General features: G+C 32.9%; 1 protein-coding gene across 1 annotated transcript in view; it reads right to left on the bottom strand.

Annotated features, from left to right (window-relative positions):
* Window positions 1-12,147, bottom strand: part of LOC124365810 (tyrosine decarboxylase) — a 56,185-nt gene extending 44,038 nt beyond the window's left edge. Inside the window, exons 1-3 of the mRNA XM_046821843.1 lie at window positions 11,935-12,147; window positions 4,561-4,726; window positions 3,567-3,637 (exon numbers count right to left, since the gene is read on the bottom strand). Coding sequence (XP_046677799.1) covers window positions 3,567-3,637; window positions 4,561-4,726; window positions 11,935-12,135 — 438 coding nt within the window. The 5' untranslated portion in view covers window positions 12,136-12,147. The remainder of the gene's footprint in view (window positions 1-3,566; window positions 3,638-4,560; window positions 4,727-11,934) is intronic.
* Between the last annotated feature and the right edge of the window lie 8,987 nt (window positions 12,148-21,134).

The raw sequence follows: 21,134 nt of genomic DNA, 5'->3' as shown, positions 1-21,134 counted from the left end.
TTGATAGATAATCCACAAATGTAGTCTTTATGATGGTATTGTGTTTATGTTGTGTTAGTTATGTCACTTAATCATAAACAGATTCACACCCCGCTAAAAAGACCATCACATTTAATTGACATTTAATTTTGACACATAAGGCAAGAGATATTACGCTAGTATTGTGAAAATTTGGCTTTGTAGTTTTGTAAAAATATAAATTTTGTGCTTCCCTGGGTTAGAAAGACTAGTCGCGTACAATGTTTGAACGTCTACGTCTGTCCGTACGAGTACGTCGGCGTTGCCTGCCTAAAAAGGTGGATAATACAATCTTGATAATACTTTTAATTTAAATTAAAAATTATTTTACCATTCATTTAAAATAGTATTTTTATTTAAAAAAGGGTTTTTATTGGTTCTGTTCATGTGTATTAGATTTTTATACTTGTAGCTTAATAAATGCTCAATAAAGTGGCTCAGACTGTGTGCTTTCAGCCTCGTCGTCGAGAAGTTATTAAGGATTTAATTTAAATTTGTAATACAGTCTAAACCAAAATAAAACTGGTCTGAATTCAAATATTCTGTGAAATTTATATATATGAAGGGTTAAAGTAAATGAGTAATTCATAAGTTCAACGTTGTCCAGGTTGTTTCATGTTATATAAATATATATACAGGGTGTTTGAAAAGTATGGGTACGGCTTAATATTTTAAAAACCATAGGAGATAACATCTATAAACTTTGCACAGTGTCATATGACTGTAAATTATTTTTTCTTGCTATTACCATGACATGCCAACCATGGGGGGACGGCCCACAGAGGAAAACATGGAAATCTTAAATTGAAGCATGGGTCGAGTGATACCTCATTTGAAAGAACTCACTTAGTAGAGTTGAATGCCGCAAACCGCATCTCAAAAGGTTTATCCAATCAGAAATGGCGGGTTGTTTTAGGTACACATTGTGAAGTACATAAATTTATAACACAATAAATAAAACTAAAAAACATCGGTATTTATTGTGTTTTATTTATTGTGTTATAAATTTATGACATAATTTGCTAATTGAAAAAAGTTAGTGAAAACACATTGGTTAGTAGAGTGAAACGCCGCCTACCGCATCAGAATACGACGATCCAGTCAGAAATGGCAGCGCATAATGTACTTCACAATGTGTACCTAAAACAACCCGCCATTTCTGATTGGATAAACCTTTTGAGATGCGGTTTGCGGCATTCAACTCTACTAAGTGAGCTCTTTCAAATGAGGTATCACTCGACCCATGCTTCAATTTAAGATTTCCATGTTTTCCTCTGTGGGCCGTCCCCCCATGGTTGGCATGTCATGGTAATAGCAAGGAAAAATAGTTTTACATAGCCATATGACACTGTGCAAAGTTTATAGATGTTATCTCCTGTGGTTTTTAAAATATTAAGCCGTACCCATACTTTTCAAACACCCTGTATATATATTTATATAACATGAAACAACATGGACAACGTTGAACTTATGAATTACTCATTTACTTTAACCCTTCATATATTATTACAGCCTATAATCAATCTAAAACGTATGATTTTATGTAAAATATTCTTTATTTTGCTCATCACTTCTGTCTCATCAGGAAATAATAATAAAGCAACAAGTAATTCTATGAAGGACTATATTAGTACGAGAAAATAAAAGGCCGAGGGCTTTAGTGACACTTGTCGAGACTAGAAATGATCAGCTGAAAATTCCCCGAAATCATAAATCACTCGTAAGAACAGGTGTGCATTTTAGAAAACACTTCAAAGACATAAACAGTCAGTATTCATACCTGATTCAGAATACGTAAATAGTATTTTCCCACGAAATTAGACACTGAATGTAAAACTAACAGCAAGGAAAATATTTACTAATATTGAATTTCACGAATCATAAATTTGATTTGAATGACATTGTGACTTGGCATTTCGGGTTTATGGAAGGAAATAAGGAAAAAGAACGATTCAGATAGGGAGGAAACTACGAGGTTTGCGATGATGTTTAACACGTACTTAATGTTTTACTGCGACACTTAACGTAGTTAGCAAGTTGATGGCCGGACTGTATTGTACCTCTGACTGTGATGGGGAATTACAGCGTTGTTTCAGGTAATTCCTGTGCACGATGTAAAGTCTGTAGTGCCTTCTTCCTGTGTATAATGATCAGCGTTCGGGTTTGGCATACAATTTAAGAATTTTGGACCTTTAATGATTTTTAAAATCTAGTGTAAAATGCTCGCAGTATTTAAAGGTTTTTTAGACAATGTTATTTGAAATTCAAATGCGCTGACATTAAAATGTTCCAAACTAAAGATCCTGGCATTTATATTCACCTTTTTTAAGTTTTTTTTAAATAATTTGTGAAGTGAAAGAAAAATATAGAGTTCCCACACTTGAATTCTGGCTCAAGGATCCCTACTGAATATGTGATCAAGAGAATGAACATACCAAGTACATAAGATTACAAGGATTGCGACCTTCAGCACATTTTGTGTGCTGAAGTCAGTCGGCTTGATTTGGATTTTGAGAAAGAAAACGACTTTTTAGTAAAATTTTATTATCTAAATTCAAACTTATTATTACCGAAGTTCATACTATCGTGAAGATAGCGAATCGATGGATGCTGATCTCACGTGACAAAATTCAACACCACCAACAGTCTCATCGTCCTTTTATATTTGTATCAAACGAAATTGAACAGATTTATTTCAGTGAATGTTTATGTATCTCAAAAAACGTAATTTGGTATATTTAATATGTTATCCTTCAAAATTTAGGTTGGTAGGGGCAAGTAAAGATTTTCAATTGTAATCCTGTCGTGTAACAGCTGCTTTTAGAAGCCATCATAAAAGAAGAAAAATGGTGAAAACATGTGTTATAAGAGTTTTTTTATGTAAACCATAAGGAACTCGATAGAACTTGAATTTTACTTTAACTCGGAGTCTTCTGTTTTAAATCGGAATAAGTAATAAATCGCCAGTTTAGGAATATAGCAGTTGTTTTTAAAGCCATCAAAAAATTTTTTAAATGATGAAAAATTGTTAAAGTGAGTTCAATAAGTAAACCAAATGAAACTTAATAGTAGGTACATGTAATGTTCTTTAAGTTCACTTTAAATTGGAATATTCAGTTTTATAAATAAGTTATAATAAACATTGCAGTTGTTTTTCCTGCTCAAAATTATTTACGCAAAAACCGTCAAATCAGAACTCTATCAGTAAGACAAATAGGGTAATTTCTTTTATAAACACTTTTTGAACTGAATTTGTGAGAACTTTGGGTTAAAAATATATATGCAAAGTTAACAGTCACTATTATTTATTAAGAATCTGACAGACCCTTGATAAAATCGTGTTTTTATCTGTTTGGCGGTCCCTTTGTGAGGTACTCTTGGTAGAAAGGTTCTAGAGAAATGAAACTTGGTACAGAGTTGGGCCAAGGAAGTACTCTATTGGTTTTGGAGTCAAAAGATCAAAGTACAGAAAAGTTACATACAGTTAGGTACAGACTTTACAGCCCTAGCTCCACTTGTTAAATGAAGACATTTTTCATTTTACCCACCTGAATCACACCTCCGCCTGTACTGCCCTCGGCGAAAGCCAAAAACTCATTTGGTAGTCCGATGGCCTTACCTGAAAACGAAAGTAAATGAAATGTCAAAGACGTGAAGAAAGTGGTAAATAAGAAATACTATTGCCTATGCAAGAATATATTTTATTGCATACGTACGTAGTCATTAATAATAGCCAAGAGGATATTTGTTTGGAGCTCACAATGTGATACATCATTACGTACGAACGCGGTGCTCGATTATAAATTTAAATTTTTGTTGAACTCGTCACGCTTTTACATTAAAATACCACTTTGCCTTTCACGTAATCGTGTAAGACTGCGTTAGATAAGGTGGCATCTCTTGCTGCTATTGCTATTGAAAATAATCATGGTAGTTTTCTTCCCTTTCATCCAACTCGAAAACATGTCATTATCAGAGACACGTTGGAATTGCTTCTCGCTCTAATAACAACTCTTCATCGCAGCCTTTTAGTATTTGTACGATTATATCCTGCATTGTAAAGTTCCATTTTTCAGTGACTTTGAATTCATACTCAAAAGCTTTTTAGTGGAAGTAACATATCAGAAAGTAACAGTATTATCAGAAACATTTTTGAATTCTTCACTCTAATATCATATCTTCATGGAAGTCTTTTAGTATTTATACAATGATATCATGCACTGCAAAGTTACATTTTTCAGTGACTTTGATTTCATACTCAAAAGCCTTTTAGTGGAACTAACATAGTGATGTGACTGTGTTGCAGCCTCTAGGCAGAGACGGAGTTACCTGGCGCACCCTCGGTGTGTCAGTAACACACTTCTTTTGTAAATTTAGCCTTTTTTCGTTACAAAAAGAGAGTTTACTCAGATATATACTAGACGATCATTTGGCTAAAAAAGTGATATAATTCAAACTGGAAGTTGAAACACGATCTCAATGTACCTCATGATTGTATGAAAAGCAACGAGTTGATCCAAATTTTAACTCTCTAATACTTACCAAGCCAGTCCAGGACGATGGTCTCCAACTCCGTGAGGGCGGGACTCGCCGCCCAGGAGAATCCGATGCAGCCTATTATGTCCGAAAGCATATCACCGAGGATGGCCGGATAGGAGTTTCCAGAAGGGAAGTACGCGTGGAACCGTGGATGCTGCCAGTGGGTCACCTGTAAAAGAGTCAGAAAGTGTCCTGAGAATTTGGGAATGGAGGATATCAAGAAAAATGCAAAATATTTGTGATAAAAATCTAAAATAATTATTCAGTTTACCGTTAACTTTACGGTGTACCTTTTCTTGTAGATATGTTGGTACTTTCTGATTAAACAGAGGCCACTGATAATAAACGGGATTTATCAATTTTGAGTGGGCAGTTACACAATGTAACGGTTGGATTGGGTTGGGTTTGGGGTTAGTTTAGGCTAGCCTAGGATAAGTGTTAGATTAGATGCTGTGTTGGATTCGGTGTTATGTAAGTTAGGTGTTAGGCTAGGTAGGGGGTTAGGTGGTAGGTTAGGGGTTAGGTTAGTGTAGGGGTTATGTTATGGATTAGGTTAGAGGTTATCTAAGACTAGGTTAGGTTGGATGTTAGTAAACCTAAACCTACAACACGTAACCACATCAGCCGCAGCGTGCTTTGATTAGGTGGCCTCTGTTTAATGAGAAAGTACCGATATGTTCTTAAAACGAGGCTTCCTTTTTGTGCCAAACCCACGCTCTGGAATTCGGCTAAATATTTTAGAGAAACTAAGAAGACTGTCTGTAAATATAAGGTCTGGCAACATCACCAGGCAGAATGACATAAAGGCACTGGAAAACGTCTTATCCTTTAAAAGTAGGCATGCAGTAAGATGCGTGTCTTGCCTTAGAACATGATGATAATTCAATAAAATACGATCTCAAAACGAAAGGAATCACACTTTTAGGAGGTAAAGCTATTAGGAGGGAAGGCGTAATGGATAGTGCCTTTCCAGAATGTTTGAAGAACACTGGTGTATAGGTAGGAAGTTGGCTATTGACTATCTGCAACATAACCTTAGCAAGCGGTAGGCTAATAAAATCTTTTAAAGTATCTAAGATAATTGTGTTGAAGCCAAGCGTTGAGCCAGAGCATTCTGAAAATTACCACCTAACAGCATTTCTAAGTTTGTGTTATAATTTGCTTGAAAAACTGCTGTACACTCGACTATCTACTATTCTCAATCTCATTGTCTCTGTTCAAAAATCTGGGTTCCACCTGTCGTAATTGCAGAGACTAGGTTCTTGCCCAAACAGCTTTTATTGAGGAGAATATGAGAGGAAATCCAAGACATCTGTCATCTTTTTTGGATGTTCAAGTGGCTTGTAAAACTGTCTGTAGGAACGGCCTTCTTTATCAATTTTGTAATCTTGTCCCGTGCCTTGCTCTTTTGCGGCTCCTAAATTCTATGTCGAGCGGAAAAAAGTTAGGATCTTCCTTTTTGAAAGTGACAGCCCTTTGAGAACACTCAAGGATGGTCTGCCTAATGGGTTAGTTCTTGCTCTGCTGCTTTTTAATGTATACACTGCTGATCTCCTCTTCCATAGAACAGACCAGACAATTCTTCTAAGCAGATGATAAAGGTTTAGCAGCACAATGACTTCGATAAAACTGACGCTACTGTACCTCAAAATCTCACCATCATCTAATAATATCCTAAGAAAATAAAACTAAATCCTATCGCTCAATCACTGAAGTATCCGGCTTTCATATTGACAACAAGTCGGCAAATTCCAAAATCAATGTCCATTTTGGAGATGTTAAACTTAATCACAGAGAATATCCTAATCACCTATGAGTCACACCTGATCACATGCTAATGTTTAAAAGTAACCTAGAAATGACTGCGGATAGAGCCAAAACCAGTGTGAACATGGAATAGATGCGAAAGCATCTAACTGGTTCATCTAGAGGAAGTCCCTGATTCTAGCCCACCACCTATTTTTGGAATCAAGACTGTTGTTTCGTTGCCACCTGAAATGTTAGAAGACATACAGGATTTATCAGAGAAAAAATAGTAGGATGCTGTGTCTCAAATGTCTTATTGGTGTTGAAAGAAATATAATTTCTGTCTTTCCGTGCGATGTCTTGACATATACACTTCAACATTTCCATGAACGTTCATTTCTGCATACGCAATACCAAATCGGCGATGGTGCATGTCATTCAATGATCTTAGTGGAAACCATGGTCACAACGAGAAAATCGCAGAGTAAATTTATAAACTGAGTACAACCATACGACATTTTAATATGTGAAATCTTAAGTGATGTAGCTTAACTATCCCAAAACTTCAACATCATCACATGGTAACTTGGTATGTGGACTTTTATTATTTAAAAACTGTTATAAAGCCAAAGTTAGTGATACAAAATGTAAATGTATCAAGTTACAAGATATATTGAGAAAGGTTTCATAGCAGATTTTTATTTCTATTTTGCATCCTCGTACATAAGAAAATTTGATTTCTATGATAGTGCTTATCCATCCATGGGATTCATTTCATTGTCATTGAAACCTATCACCCAGTAGGCTGACACAATTTCAGTTTTCTCTGTCAGGGGTTCTAAAGTTTATTTTCTGTATGATTGGTTATCTGTCTGAGCACTGAACATTTCAAGAATTATATGAGCTCTAGGCTTGAAATTTGCCAAACCACTAGGCGACACATGGTGTGGCGAGCTCCTACCACACAATTTATATATAAAAAAAAAACAATACCTACCATTTCTAATATAAGAATGGACGTGGAAAGTCTTTGCGTCTTTGAGATTATCTTTGGAGAAAGGTAGATGTAGATATTCGCTCAAAAAAATACTGTACTTTACCGCCCATTCCATACACCTTATATGGTACGTAAATTCAAAGACCTACATATTGAAATTTTGCATCATAGATCCACAGACTTTAAAACCTACAATAGTGCTTGCCTTACTTACACCAACCCTAGGTCATGTTCTCTTATACTGGGCGGATGCAGTTTTAATGTTGTCACTATTTGCAGCTGAATATATTCAAATGTATACAACTCAAGGTTGGACTCTCACTTCCTATTTTGTTATTGCTCCTACGTCAGAGGGCAAGTAGGAACTCTCGGTTTTATTGCGTAGTACTACTTTATATTTACAGAATGCTTTTGAACTCCCATTGATAATTTGAGACGTACTATTCAAAATATGAATTACGATATAAGAACACGTCAAAACACTTTGAAAAGGTTCAGAGATTGTTTAGATTGAATTAAATTTGGCATGGTTATTAAGTTATTAATTATTTTTATAAAAATTACAAAATATTTTTACTTTTACTTTTATCAAAACAACAGAATAATTTATTTTCATAATTTAATAATATCTAAATAATTTATAATATATTGTCTAATGAGTATTAAAATCTTTGTTTGGCACAGAATTCAAACAAATTAGTTAACAGTAATTTATGTCTGTGATATTAATTTTTTTAATATTTCTCCGTGATATTGTCTTAATATGTAATTTTTAAGCAACCAACGTTTGATAAAAATTAATATATTTTTTAAAGGTTTTAGATAAGTGATATATTTTAGACGATAGATAAATTATAGCCCTATAAACACTTAAAAACAAACAGTATAAGACCTATTCATGAATTATAAGTAAATTAAAAACAAAACAAAAACACATATACACAAATAAAAGTAATATTTTCAAAACATGGCTTTTTAGCATGCATTAAGTTAAAACAAATTATAATCGAAATCATCGTCGTATTTATTACAATTTTAAGTCAATAAGCAATCATGTACACAATACAAAACAATTCCACGTGCACAGTTTCTAATTATCTAGAATAATATCAAAATCATTCTGAAACTTAAAGAAGGAAAAATTGAATTGATTTTAATTTTATGTACATTTTTACTCGCCAGTTATAAATTAGAAAAGCTTATAAAACCTAACAGAAAAATAAAGCCTTTACTCGTCCATATGTATATTAAAGGACGTAACATAAGTTTTATAGCGGAAAACATTAAAGTTGATATAAAAACGTTAAAAGTACATAAAACTTAATGTCTAGTAAAATAATATATGAAATGATGGGAAAATTAGCTATTCCAGCATTAATTACCGTAAAATCACAGTTAAAATTATTTCTTTATTTGTTATTCATAATAATGTCGCCATATCAACGAGTGATAATTTTTTCATTTATTTAGAAGTATTCAATGATCTCAAAAGTACTAATATCTTAATTTATGTCATAATAACTTGTAGTCAATTTGTATTCATGATATTTGGCAGAGCGTAAGCGACTACTTTTACATTGGCCTTATGGGTAACTATGATTTAATCGGAAAAATAGTACAGTAAATAAATTTTTTAACAAAGCGAGGAAAATAATATGGAATTTTAACACGTGACATAGTAACGCATGTAACTACATACTTGAAATTTTGGATTCCACCTCAGCGAAGCCTGCTATGGGACACGTAGTGAGGTACTTCCTATCAAAGAAAAACACTAACAAATAAGACTAAGTAATTTAACTAAGTAACTAAATATTCAGACATTATGTAAAGAGTGACTCCCAATAAATATATACTACTGTTGTTGTTTTAGGGGTAACAATAATGTTACGTTCCATACTGTAATTCAAAAATTAAAATTTAAGTTATAAAGGAATCACATAAACAAGTGATACGCTATAAATTAGACGTATGGCTGTAAGTTATGTAAAAATCACCTAAATAACAGTCTAAATATTTCACTTTTGTATACTGATCTAAAACCCAACTTACTAAAAAATATAAAAAAAAAAAAAAACTGTAAATTATAAATTCATATAGAATTTTCAAATATTCTTCCTTGCGATTAAAGCTTGCTTAAAAACCTGACCAAGGCTTACGGTGTATTTAAATAATCTTAGAATGGATTTCTCTCGATATTTCTTCTATTAAACCGTATATTGTCATTTTGAAATTAATTATATTTTTACCGTATCACATTATACAACATTGTGTCTAATTTGCAGATTATAGTGAAGTACGCATTTTGTAAAATAATAAATCACAATTTCTCACTTCCAGTGCTCGTTGATAGACTTATATGCATCGTGCATATGGATAATCATGTGAAGTTGAGTATTTCATAGTATTACTTCATTAAAATTGTTTCCATGCACGTTTTGAATGTTTCGTATACACTGACTGTTAAAGCAATTACTATCAATATCCATTTAACAAATAATAGACAAATTGTTGAATTTTTTATTTTCCAATATGAAATTTCCATTTAAATACGGTAAATAATGGCGGTTTCTTTTTCCATACTCGCTCGACATGCAAATTCAGTTGTATTCAGAGAGTTATGCAACACAAAATTATAGGTGTACGTGGCGAATAAACATACCGTGCACATAAATTTAAATTGCACAGTTTATCTACTGTGGCGCAGTGTCGACGCCTGAAGGATAATTGGTTAATAATTACTCTTAATTAATTGCAGGCTGTTTTGAAAGCGAGTTAGGCCCGCGGTCGACATTGAACTACGATCGCGGCCAAACCTTGTTGACCGAGAATATGGGTAAGGCGGGCATGGCAGGACTGCGGATGTGACAATGTCCACGTCAAACCGGGCCAAGGTCATAGGATAAGTTCGCAATTGTAGGTGCCTTAGGGTGTTACTGATGTCCAAGAAGATTTAGAGGGAACACTTTGTGTATCTGATTGCTATCGTAAAACAAAGCCCAAAATCTGAATAGCATTTCGTCATTCATATTCGGTATCTTCCAGATACTCTAGATCTGTGACAACTGACATAAAAAACTACGGAGTCTTTGAAGACTATTGGAGCAATTGGAAAAAACTTATAAATACTAAATGTAAGGAATACAATAAATTTCCAATTTATTTATTTTTCGGACGAGGCCCTTCGAAACCAAAGGTTTCATCATCAGGCGACTCCACAAATAAAATTTACTTAATTTTTATTACAATTAAAATACCATATGATGTAAATATGCAAATACAAAGGTTTTTGAAAAATTTCAGACAATATGAAAAATTAGATATGGCTACAGGATGATGTTTGAATAGTCCAGTGAGAATTTAATCGAAGTTGAGGTAATATAAAGTACAAATATGAAATATGTTAGAGTTTTAGCCAAAATGTTTCTTTCTTGATGAATATTTAAACGTCAATATGTTCCTCAAAACAGGTGATGAAGGAAATCATCATTATAAAGCTACATTCTCCTATCGTCTACTTCCATGTAGACAAGTGTATGGATATAAAGGTTCCCACCCCTACCCTTTGCTCCTCTGTACCCACCCATATAGTTCGCGTTCTCAGGTTTTTGGTTTTTAGTCCATACCTTTGTTAATATTCACTGTTTAAATATTGTCTTTCAAGATTTATTTCCCTTATTAAATAATCTGCAAATAAAATCGCGTAACTCGTTTTGCTAAACTTGATAGGTTAAGAGATCATTACCGAACTGTTAGAATTTTTGCGTTTTTAAGTTTCTTTGTATGTATTTTTCTACTCTAACCTATTTAGTTTATTCAACTTGACAATACTCTTAAAATAATAGAAGTGGAAACACTTAGAACATATAATATATTATGTTTATACCGAGTGTCTTAAAAGTCCCACCGCGATACCGCTGATTTGCATGGTTTCCTGTTTAAAAATGTTGACTTACCCTAAAAATAACCCATTTTGGAGGAGGGTTAAAAATATGAATATATAGAAAACTCCTCGGTTGGTTATTTAACACCCCCCAAAGTAAATCACTTCATTTCTATTCATAAGAAAGTTAATGGGGGCGAGGGGACTTTTAAGGCACCCGGTATAGACATATAAAGCATTGCTATAGTCTAATGTAGTGTCGATTTTTAAAAGCAACTAGTAAGTAAATGAAGTAACTTTGCCGAACAACATATCTGCTACATAATCCCCATGTGAATGTGCCTCCATTCTCTTAAAATTCAAAGCTTAAAGCTATCAGAAAGGTACTTTATTACAGTATCCAGGTGCTTGAAAACATGAAGGTGCTTGAGGAGGTGAATTTCGTGAAAATCTTTCAAAGGATAATCTCTAGTTTCTGAGGATATTTATGTCTATAGTAATTTTAATACGACTTTAATTTTATGATCTTTTAATTACTGGAAAGGAAAATTATTGAGTCTACTTCCAAATCGGAACGTAATCCAAAATCCAAGCTGAAAAATAGACAGGCCAACCAACGGGAAACAATTAAAAGCAGGCATGCATTTTGCTTGGAATTTAAATCTGGAGTCTCCCTGCAAGCATAGATCTTCATGTGGCGTACTAATGGTCTCACTCCTCCATTGTTTCCCACGGCTCCCTCAAAACTCACCCCCGGCATGATCTGTGAGTTGACATCCTCCATGATTCTCTCCCAGGGCTCCGGCTGGTCAGGGGCTTCCTTGGGCAGCAGTTTCCTGAGGTACCCTGGCTCCACACTCGGCGTCACCCTCCGGCTCGACAAGCTCTCCATGTACTCACACATGTACTCCACCATCGCCTTCCCGTGCACCCGGAACCCCTGAGTGTCCATCCTGGAATATGGAAAAGATTATATCAGACATACGTTTATCATCCGATAAATAGATGGACTTCAGCATTGGACACATTTGAGCAGCATACCAATTCGGTCAATTTCGGTTTCGGTCTGAGATGCTGGGGCATGACACTGGCAGAGGGATAAATGTTAGATTGTGTGTAATAAAAGTTAGGACTTATTAGCAATAACTAGTTGTAATATTTTCTTTAGTTTTATTTGTATATTAAAAGTATAATTTTATTTTTTTTAAGAGTTACAGAAGTTTTATTAAATTTTCATTGTCACGTTTTAAAATATTTTATTAATTTGTCCACATTGTTTCAATGTGATTATTTCTTTAACTTTTAATCATAGTGTAATATTTAATTCATTTTTGACATTGTTGTAGGTTAAGTATAAGGAAGGGCCATGCGGCCCTAACTTTGCCTTTATAAATAATTTTTCATTTTATTAATTCAATCAAAAAAGAAATATGTGTGGTTCTGACGTCACAGATAATTCCAGAAATGGAAAACAAGAAGTTCCAGTTATTAATCATACTTACGCCTCGTACATCAGTTCTGTTCATAGTACAAACAGATAATATGATATTAAACTGAAGGCCACAATGAAAAAGTATGCCTATCTTGAAAATTTTTAAATACATACTTTATGGCTGAGCGTTAGCGAAGCCTATGATTCGAGGTTCTGAAAAAATATTTATGACTGTCTATCTATATCTGTCCACACGATATCTCGAGAACGAACTTACCTATAGACATGAAATATTTCATAAACGTTCATGTCAGTACTGGTACCACTAAGTTCCATAATTATGCATTTTGTTCCACGGAATTTGGCTGAGCATTTGAAACATTTTTACATTGGTATTATGGATAACCAAGATGGAAACAAGAAAATTGGGGAATAAATAAATTTGTTAACAAGGTTAAGTTCAATCATATAATATTATAGCAAAACATTACAAAATTATGAAAGTATCATTTGGCTATCATATGAAAGTATAGTCTAATATATAAATGATTAATCTTTAAATGTTGCGCAAACGTTTACTTCTACATAGAAAAGAATAAATTTTATATTGCCGCATGTCCAAAAAGTAAGATTGGTTGTCCTTTATTGAGGCCTATAACTCAATAGAGGGGCACAATTTTTTCTTTTATCTGCAAAATCTATGAAGAATTTCTCTATGAATGATTTTCTGTCTGTCCACAGATCATTTCAAGATTTAAATGAGTTGTAAATCTGCATGCAACCTTAGCGAATCCTGTTACGAAGAAAAGTAGGTAAAGTCCCTTATTTCGTTTGCTTTGTCTCCACAGGTTTAAAAGATCCGATGATGGCACAAACAACAAAACAAATATGTGAATATTTTATTTTTCACACAAAAGAAAACAATTGTTATTGTCTTATATCTAAACCTTCCTGAAATGCATTATTGTTCTTTGTTTATAAATTAATAATTATATTTTAATGTAAATCCAATGACAACTTAGTTATCCATTTCACATTCCACTTATTGCAGCCTCTGAGACCTGGAATTTGTTAAAACTGACACCAGAAATGGAACTAAACTCAACATCCACATTGAATGAATCCTTTCCACCATAGGTGAGTTACTCATAGAAGACTCGGTTATTCCACCATGATTTGGGATCGTGTCTAAAACATCATAGTGCACTCAATTGTGTGTGCCTGAAGAAACAATGAGAATACTTATTCATCTACAATGGATTTCAGTTCGAAGTTTTTTTAGCCTAAGTGTTTCTAATGACGATAACAACTAAGAACTGATCGTGTAGTCAAGAGGACGTTTTGAGTACTGAAAATAACAAATACTAAGATGTATTGTTAAGGTATACTACCGTTTTGGTCCTGATGAATCCTTTTAAATGGGCTCTGGTGGTTTTGTTTGCAAGAGTCAAGTCTGTAACAGCGCCAGATATCAGACGGAAGGCACTAAGCGAAAGGTGAAATGGGGCTATACTGAATATCGCAAGCGTTTCTCAGTAAAAGTGCTTTCCAGGACAACTCGTGTCATAATACACTATTGACATAACAGATAAATATACATAAAAGTTAAAACCTATAGCTTAAATAAAAACAACCAGTTTAACAAAACAAATAATTACTGTACAGTCGTTTTTTGCAACCAAAGAAAGCAGCTTAGCCGTCAAAGCGTTTTAAACGTCATTTACACCAAACTACTTCACTCGGTATACTGGTTGAGATAAGTCAAATAGTTGTTATTTTGTAAATGTATGTGAGCGTAAAAATAACTTGGAAATATCATATTTTGCAGAGCATGTATGCGCGAGCAGATCTTATATATGACGTCATTCTCTAATTGAAGGCGTCTTACCTGTCATCATGTCAAATCAGCCCAATTCAATTGATCCTACATAATTGAACTGCCTTCGCCTCAGAACCACCTACACGCGATATCGCCAATTGCATGGTTGTCGCTAACTCTACAAATTGTCAATTTAAATTGCCTTCATGAAATTGGAGGACTAAATCACATTTGATGGTGCTAAAATAATATTTTTCTCTTTTATACCCTCCTATTAAATATTATGAGGAAATATAATATTTGGCACGGTATTTTAGTCTTACCTATATACCATTTTAATTTTTTTATAAAGGCGTGTTTACCCAAATCAATGTTTTATTAACAAGTAAAAAGGTGATCAAAATGATTAAGATTTTGTCTTTTACTGTATTTTCGACGATTATTACATAAACCGATTTCTCCGAATTTTATCTTTCCAGAATCGTAACAGTTTTGGTAAAACATTCAAAACAAGCTACAAAGAGATTTGCTATTCGCCATTATAACGTCTGATTCTCTAAAATTTAGCGTATAGTTAAAAAAATTACAGCACCATATTTTTAGTGCAGTTTTAATGCATAAATACATGTAAAAACCTCAACTATTAGAGGATTATTTAAAAAAATGCAATTAATAATTACTAAACTTTTGCAGTATTTTTTTTTTAACTAATCTGAAGTTAATAGTTTTTTTCCGAAGTAAAAACAATTATTTTGAATTTAAATACTTTAGAACCGTAACGGTATCGACATTTATTTGTACACATTTTTGCTAAGGAAAGCCATCGAAATTCTAGAACGATTCTATTCATTTACAGCCCACATAGGATGATATAAAAATACAATACGTAGAATTTTTTAACGAAAAGAGAAATTGGAAGAGGAAATTTTATTTTAAATTTAAACTGAAATTTTAAGTGCGTGGTCAATATCCCAAGCCAATAATGAAAGTATTAGTCCTCTATAGAAGTGTGGATGTATAAATATTTAATAACTGTAGTAAAAAGCTGTACAATATTATGAAATTCTTATATTATACTATATCAGTATACATAACATTTTTTCTTAATAATAGAAATTGTCGAGTTTGGAAATAAGCTTCGTTAATAACATGAAAACAAACATTAGCTCCACAGAAGGCAGCTTTTTCCACTTATATTAACATGATATTCTGAATATACAATACATGCAACATTATGAAATATTTCAAATAAACTTTAAAAATGTACCTAATATAAAAATGTCATATTTTTTCTTAAATCTTTACAATATAATTTCTAAAAATTTGTTTTGAATAAACCTGATTAAATAAAAAAAGGCTTGTTATGACACAAGTTATAGATTACGTTATGAAAATTTAATTTAAAGTATCTAAATACTTGTTTTTAAAGCAAATAATAATTTACTTCCGTAACGGTGGAATGAAATGGAATCTAAATTAAAATTTAAATAAAATCTATTGTTTAATATTTAAACACATTAATTATGAAAAGTAAATTTGCATTATGTCATTAAATTAAATTCACAGGAAGGTAATTAAAATCTACATTTACTTCCGATATTTGCTTAAAAAAGTTAAAAGTGAAATAGAATTTTTCAATAAGTACTACAAGTGCTGTATCAGGAAACGTTCCAGCCCAAGCGCTTAAGTTTCTGAGGGAAGTACCAGAAAATTCATGGCGAGGGTACCAGAGACCAATTTACTTGAATGGCTCTCGAAGTTCGATCGAGAGTGGAGAAGAATAAGAACCAATTAAATAACTATTCAGCTAGGAATGCTTTCATTATTGTCGACTGACATGTAATTATCGACTTTTGGCGGTGTCAAAAGTCCCGCTTCTCTCAATCAGAATACAATTCCCTCGCCACCCCGCGCCACTGCCAGCAACGCATTGCTTCGTAAAGGTTTTGTGAAGTTGAAAATAAATTAGGACACAGTATTTTTGAGGTATGTATTTTGTTAAAGCTGTTTGTTATTAGGACTTTCTACTTGTCTTCCTTATTTTTAGCTGGTAAAAACTAAAAAAAAAAACTGTATAAACACCAGAAAACCAAAAATAAAATTATACATAAAAGTAGTATTACTGAAAAGGTTTTATTCCTACAAACATAGCTGATTTTGATGTGTTATATTCATGAACAAAAATGTTATAGTACAATAATATTTGTCTTATTTATTTGTGTTATTATTAGGCCGATCTTTTCGTTTACTTAATCTATGATGAGTCAACGTTATGGGGCTTGCAGACCGAACATGTTACCGAAATGTAGAAATTAAATCTAACTTTAATATTGAAAAGGGTAAAGTACACTCAATATAATTCATACCTGGCAAATTCACAATTGAGTCAAATTACTGTATTGTAAAGTATTAACTATTTCAAATACATATCAAATATAAAAGTCAACATATATGAATTCACAAGATCACTAAAGCTGCTTTAATTTCATAATAAAATCATAACTTTTTCCGAAAATTGTAAAGTAGTTACAGACATTCACTTTGATAGGTTTTATGATTACTTACGGTTAGAATTTTTTCATTTCTTAGGCATAGTCCTTTAAAATGTTTCCAGTAAAGAGAACAAAATACAAAAAATGTGATCACTTTACGAGGTACTGTAGATCTTAAAATTATATCCACGGGAAATCGGCTAAACATAAGGGTAGGCATGTACGTATATAAAACAGGACTTAAAGGAATGAAAATGTTTATATTAATGCGTGTAAACTTCTTAAGTAGAATTTTACAACATTAAAGCTAATAAGAATATTATTTTAAACATCTATAACTTTTTGGATACCAAAGAAAACCCTCTTATATTTATCTGTCTTTTAGAAATTTATTTTAAGGTGCTGTGGACTAAAACTAAAATAGATGGATTCATCTTGAAATTGATATGTAATCAAAGTGCCCTTCAATACACATTCTCTACTTGCCAGGTTGTTCGCACCAAATATAAATTTAACATTAATTTATGTATTAACTCATGTGTATTTCTTTCGTATTTGTTACGTTTAAATTCTGGGGTAATACATACTATAAGCATTCAAAAATTAGCGACACAGTTTTGCGAATCGCTATTTTTTAAACTATTACAATTGCTGAGTAAGTAAGTTATAATTTTTTTATGAAGGCCGTTTTCTTCCTAAGGAGTTGTAGGAAGGCGGATTGGTGGACGTCTGTAACCGTACTCTTTATCAGCAGAAGTTTGTGGTTATAAAGGTAAAAATTATTGAAGGCCATATCATAGTACGTAAGTTATGGTGGATGAGTATCTGGTTATTTCAACTCTTAACTTTCAGGTTTGCATGTTTCAGCTTAAAAATACAAATTTCTACAAGTGAGTAAAACTAAAATATACACGCTTCTTGTGAGTTATCAAGAACAGGTGAACGATTACCGTCGTCCATATTGTGCCAAACTCAGTAGGTTAAAGCAAATCTGTAATAAAAAAACCAGCTTGGACAAAGAAAATGATCCTTTCAAAAAGAGTACAAAGTTTATAATGCGGCCGACTGAAACCACGACCGATTGAAACGCCAAGCGATTAAAAAGACAACAGATTGCATGGACGACTGACTGAAATGTTGACCGATCCAATAACCGATTGAAACTACGACAGATTGGAACGACAACCGATTAAAACGACGAAGAATTGAAACGACAGCCGATTGAAACGATGACCGACTGAAAAGACAACCAATCGAAACGACGAGCGACTGAAACATGGTCGGTTAGGCACATTTTCTAACGCAAAAGCCCTGAAAGAGCGTTTCACTATAATACTCCTAGTTAACATGTAGAGGAAAGAAATCCTTAAACATACAATACTGTACTCTTCAGGCATTTCCCATTTTTGTGGCTCAACTAGCAGAAGACTTAATGAAACATTGGTATTGCCATACAATTATGTTTAAAGCTCTACATGAATAAGAAGGAAGTTATGACATTTAAAATATTTTGAAAGCCTAACTTTGTGCAATAAGAATAGTGTGAATCTAGTATATTGTATTAATATGATCAAATATCTTTCCATTGTATTAAGACAAGTTGCAGAGTATATAATGTAATCCATTTGTTCAGTTTGAAAAAATCACATTCAACTGTTTAATAAGATTGCTTTTACTATTTGTATATATAGGTTTTGAATTAGTTCTTCTTTTTCTTCTATGTTGCGTTATCCTTTATATTAGTTAGATTGATACACAATAACAGTTTTAAAACTATTAATATATTTTTTGGTTTATTGCCATCCACATATTGCAATTTATAATTATTTTTATGACTTAATAACATGTTTGGTTTAAACTAAGTGACTAAGTTTGCTTAGACCTTTAAATTCACACCGGTTTACATTTGTGTTGTTTGCAGTTGCGTGAGGTAACAACTTTAATATGATAAAAATCACGTAATGCCATAAAATATACATTATAAAATCGTAGCATTTTATGGGACAGTTAAGGTCGATGCAGGGACATAACCTGGTGATATGATGATGACTTTATGTGAGTTTCTTGTTAATGTTAAAATTTTATAGTTTATAGCCGTTCCTGTCCAACGGGCAGGCCAAGCATCTATAAATGACCTCTTATGTGTGAAGCACAGCTCTGTTATACCTGGTGGTATTTTGATAACACATGTAGGTTTCTATTTGGTGTACAAATTTTAGCTTGCTCTTGTAACGTTAAGACCATCTATGTAATAAGAGTACGCCCCAAAAGTTGGGTGAGAAAATTACATCAAAATGAAACTTTAATGATCAAACTATTTAACATGCTTTTATGTTGTCAATACAAACAAAAATATATTTTTCAAAGTTTATTTACCACAAAACTTTGAATGAAAACTCTTATTAGATCCTTACGACTAGTCAGTAATAGTATAATATTGAAGAATCAAAATCAATCTGTGAATGATACACACACACGCGCGCGCGCGCGCATGTGTGTGTGTGTGCATTTTAAGAATGTCAGTATCTATAATATATTTTGTTAAACTATGATACCTCTGCATCTATGTTATATGTGGTTGAACTATCATGATAGCTCTGCGAATATATTATATGTCCTTAGCTATACCTCTGTAGTTACATTATATGCTGTAAAACTAAGATACTTCTCTGCCTACAGAGGACCTTGTTAACACATTCACTGTGGCACGAGCCATGTACCGAATTTAGGACAGCCGGAATAGTAGTAATGTGTGTCACTGCAGTCTATGTATTACACCACTGGTGATTTTGTAGTAAAAGTTTCATAGAGCAAAAGGCAAACACAGTCCAAGATAGGACAATGTCTAAGTTAATTGCTTCTTCTTTATGGAATTTAAAAATAACCTAATCGGTGAAGCGTGGTGAAGGTGTTTGTTTGTGTGCGTTTGGGTTACCTTATATTACAACACAGCAGGATGGACTGTGTATTGATAAGATTTCATCGGTTTATTTCACGTTTCTTTCGTCAATCAGAACCACAAATTTCTAAATATTTGTATTATGTTTAGGATTAGTATTTACGTGCTAGGAGTATTATAACCTATTCCTAATGTCCATTGTTCCAATTGCTCTGCTAATCACAACCAAAGGGAATGAGTGTGAAGATTTTACGGAAATAAATAAGCCTTTTTATGACTGAGCGTTAACAAAGCCTATCATTCGAGGGGTTGGAGACATTTCGTTTCTGTCTGCCTGTCTGCCAGCACGATATCTCGAAAACGAACAGACCAATAGACACATCTTCATTTCTATATGATGAACACTGAGTTAGATGATGGTTCATGTTACTCCGTGGGATTTGGCTGAGCGTTAGTTTATATTTTTACATTGTTCTAATGTGTACCCAAGACAAGGTGAAAATGGCAGAATAAATACACTTGAAAGCAAACTCAGTACACAAATAACAGATTTTAACATATCACATATTAACTAACCATCCCAACACAAACAACATCATTGTGTGGTGACTTGTGAGTTTTATTATTCAAACATTGATACGAAACCCAATTTGATGAACAAAAATGTGAAGGTATCATGTGGTAAGATTGCATATATATAAAATAAAATAAAAATAAAATATAATAATATAAAAGATAAGTAATCTTGAGAATAATTTTTTTTCTTATTTGTAGACATGTTTTAAACATGCAATTTGAATTGGCGTCGAAGCCTGTCTCAGTAGGCTGACGAAATTTCTTTTTTGTTTTCAAGCGGTTTTAATCATATTTTGCGTCTGTTGCTTCATCTATCAATGATGAAATCACCTATAGATTTACATTTTACATTGAACCTCAACAAAGCCTGTTAAGCAACACGTGGTGTGGCGTACTTCTACCTTATACAGTATAAAACTGTAAATAGTAACATACAAACATTATAAACATTTCGTTTTATTTTGGTTTCTTTGTCAATAGAAGCCAGAGATGTTGAACATTTCATTTTAAAGCAAAATAAACGAAGATGATATGAATGGAACTTTCCTTAATGTTTCGTTGATCCTTAGGTAAGACAATTATTATCCATCGATTTTAGGGTTTTCAATAAATTTCATTGTCTGGAACTGAGATAATTTTTGTTTAGAACAAAGACTTTGTGGTCTACAAAAGGAAAGTCATTCAGAATACAGTAGATAAACCATAGATTTTATGACTTTCAACGGATATCGTG

Source organism: Homalodisca vitripennis, chromosome 7, assembly GCF_021130785.1.
Source record: "Homalodisca vitripennis isolate AUS2020 chromosome 7, UT_GWSS_2.1, whole genome shotgun sequence".
Lineage (NCBI taxonomy): Eukaryota > Metazoa > Arthropoda > Insecta > Hemiptera > Cicadellidae > Homalodisca > Homalodisca vitripennis.
Note: the sequence above shows the minus strand (reverse complement) of the source record. Positions and strands in the feature narration are given on the sequence as shown.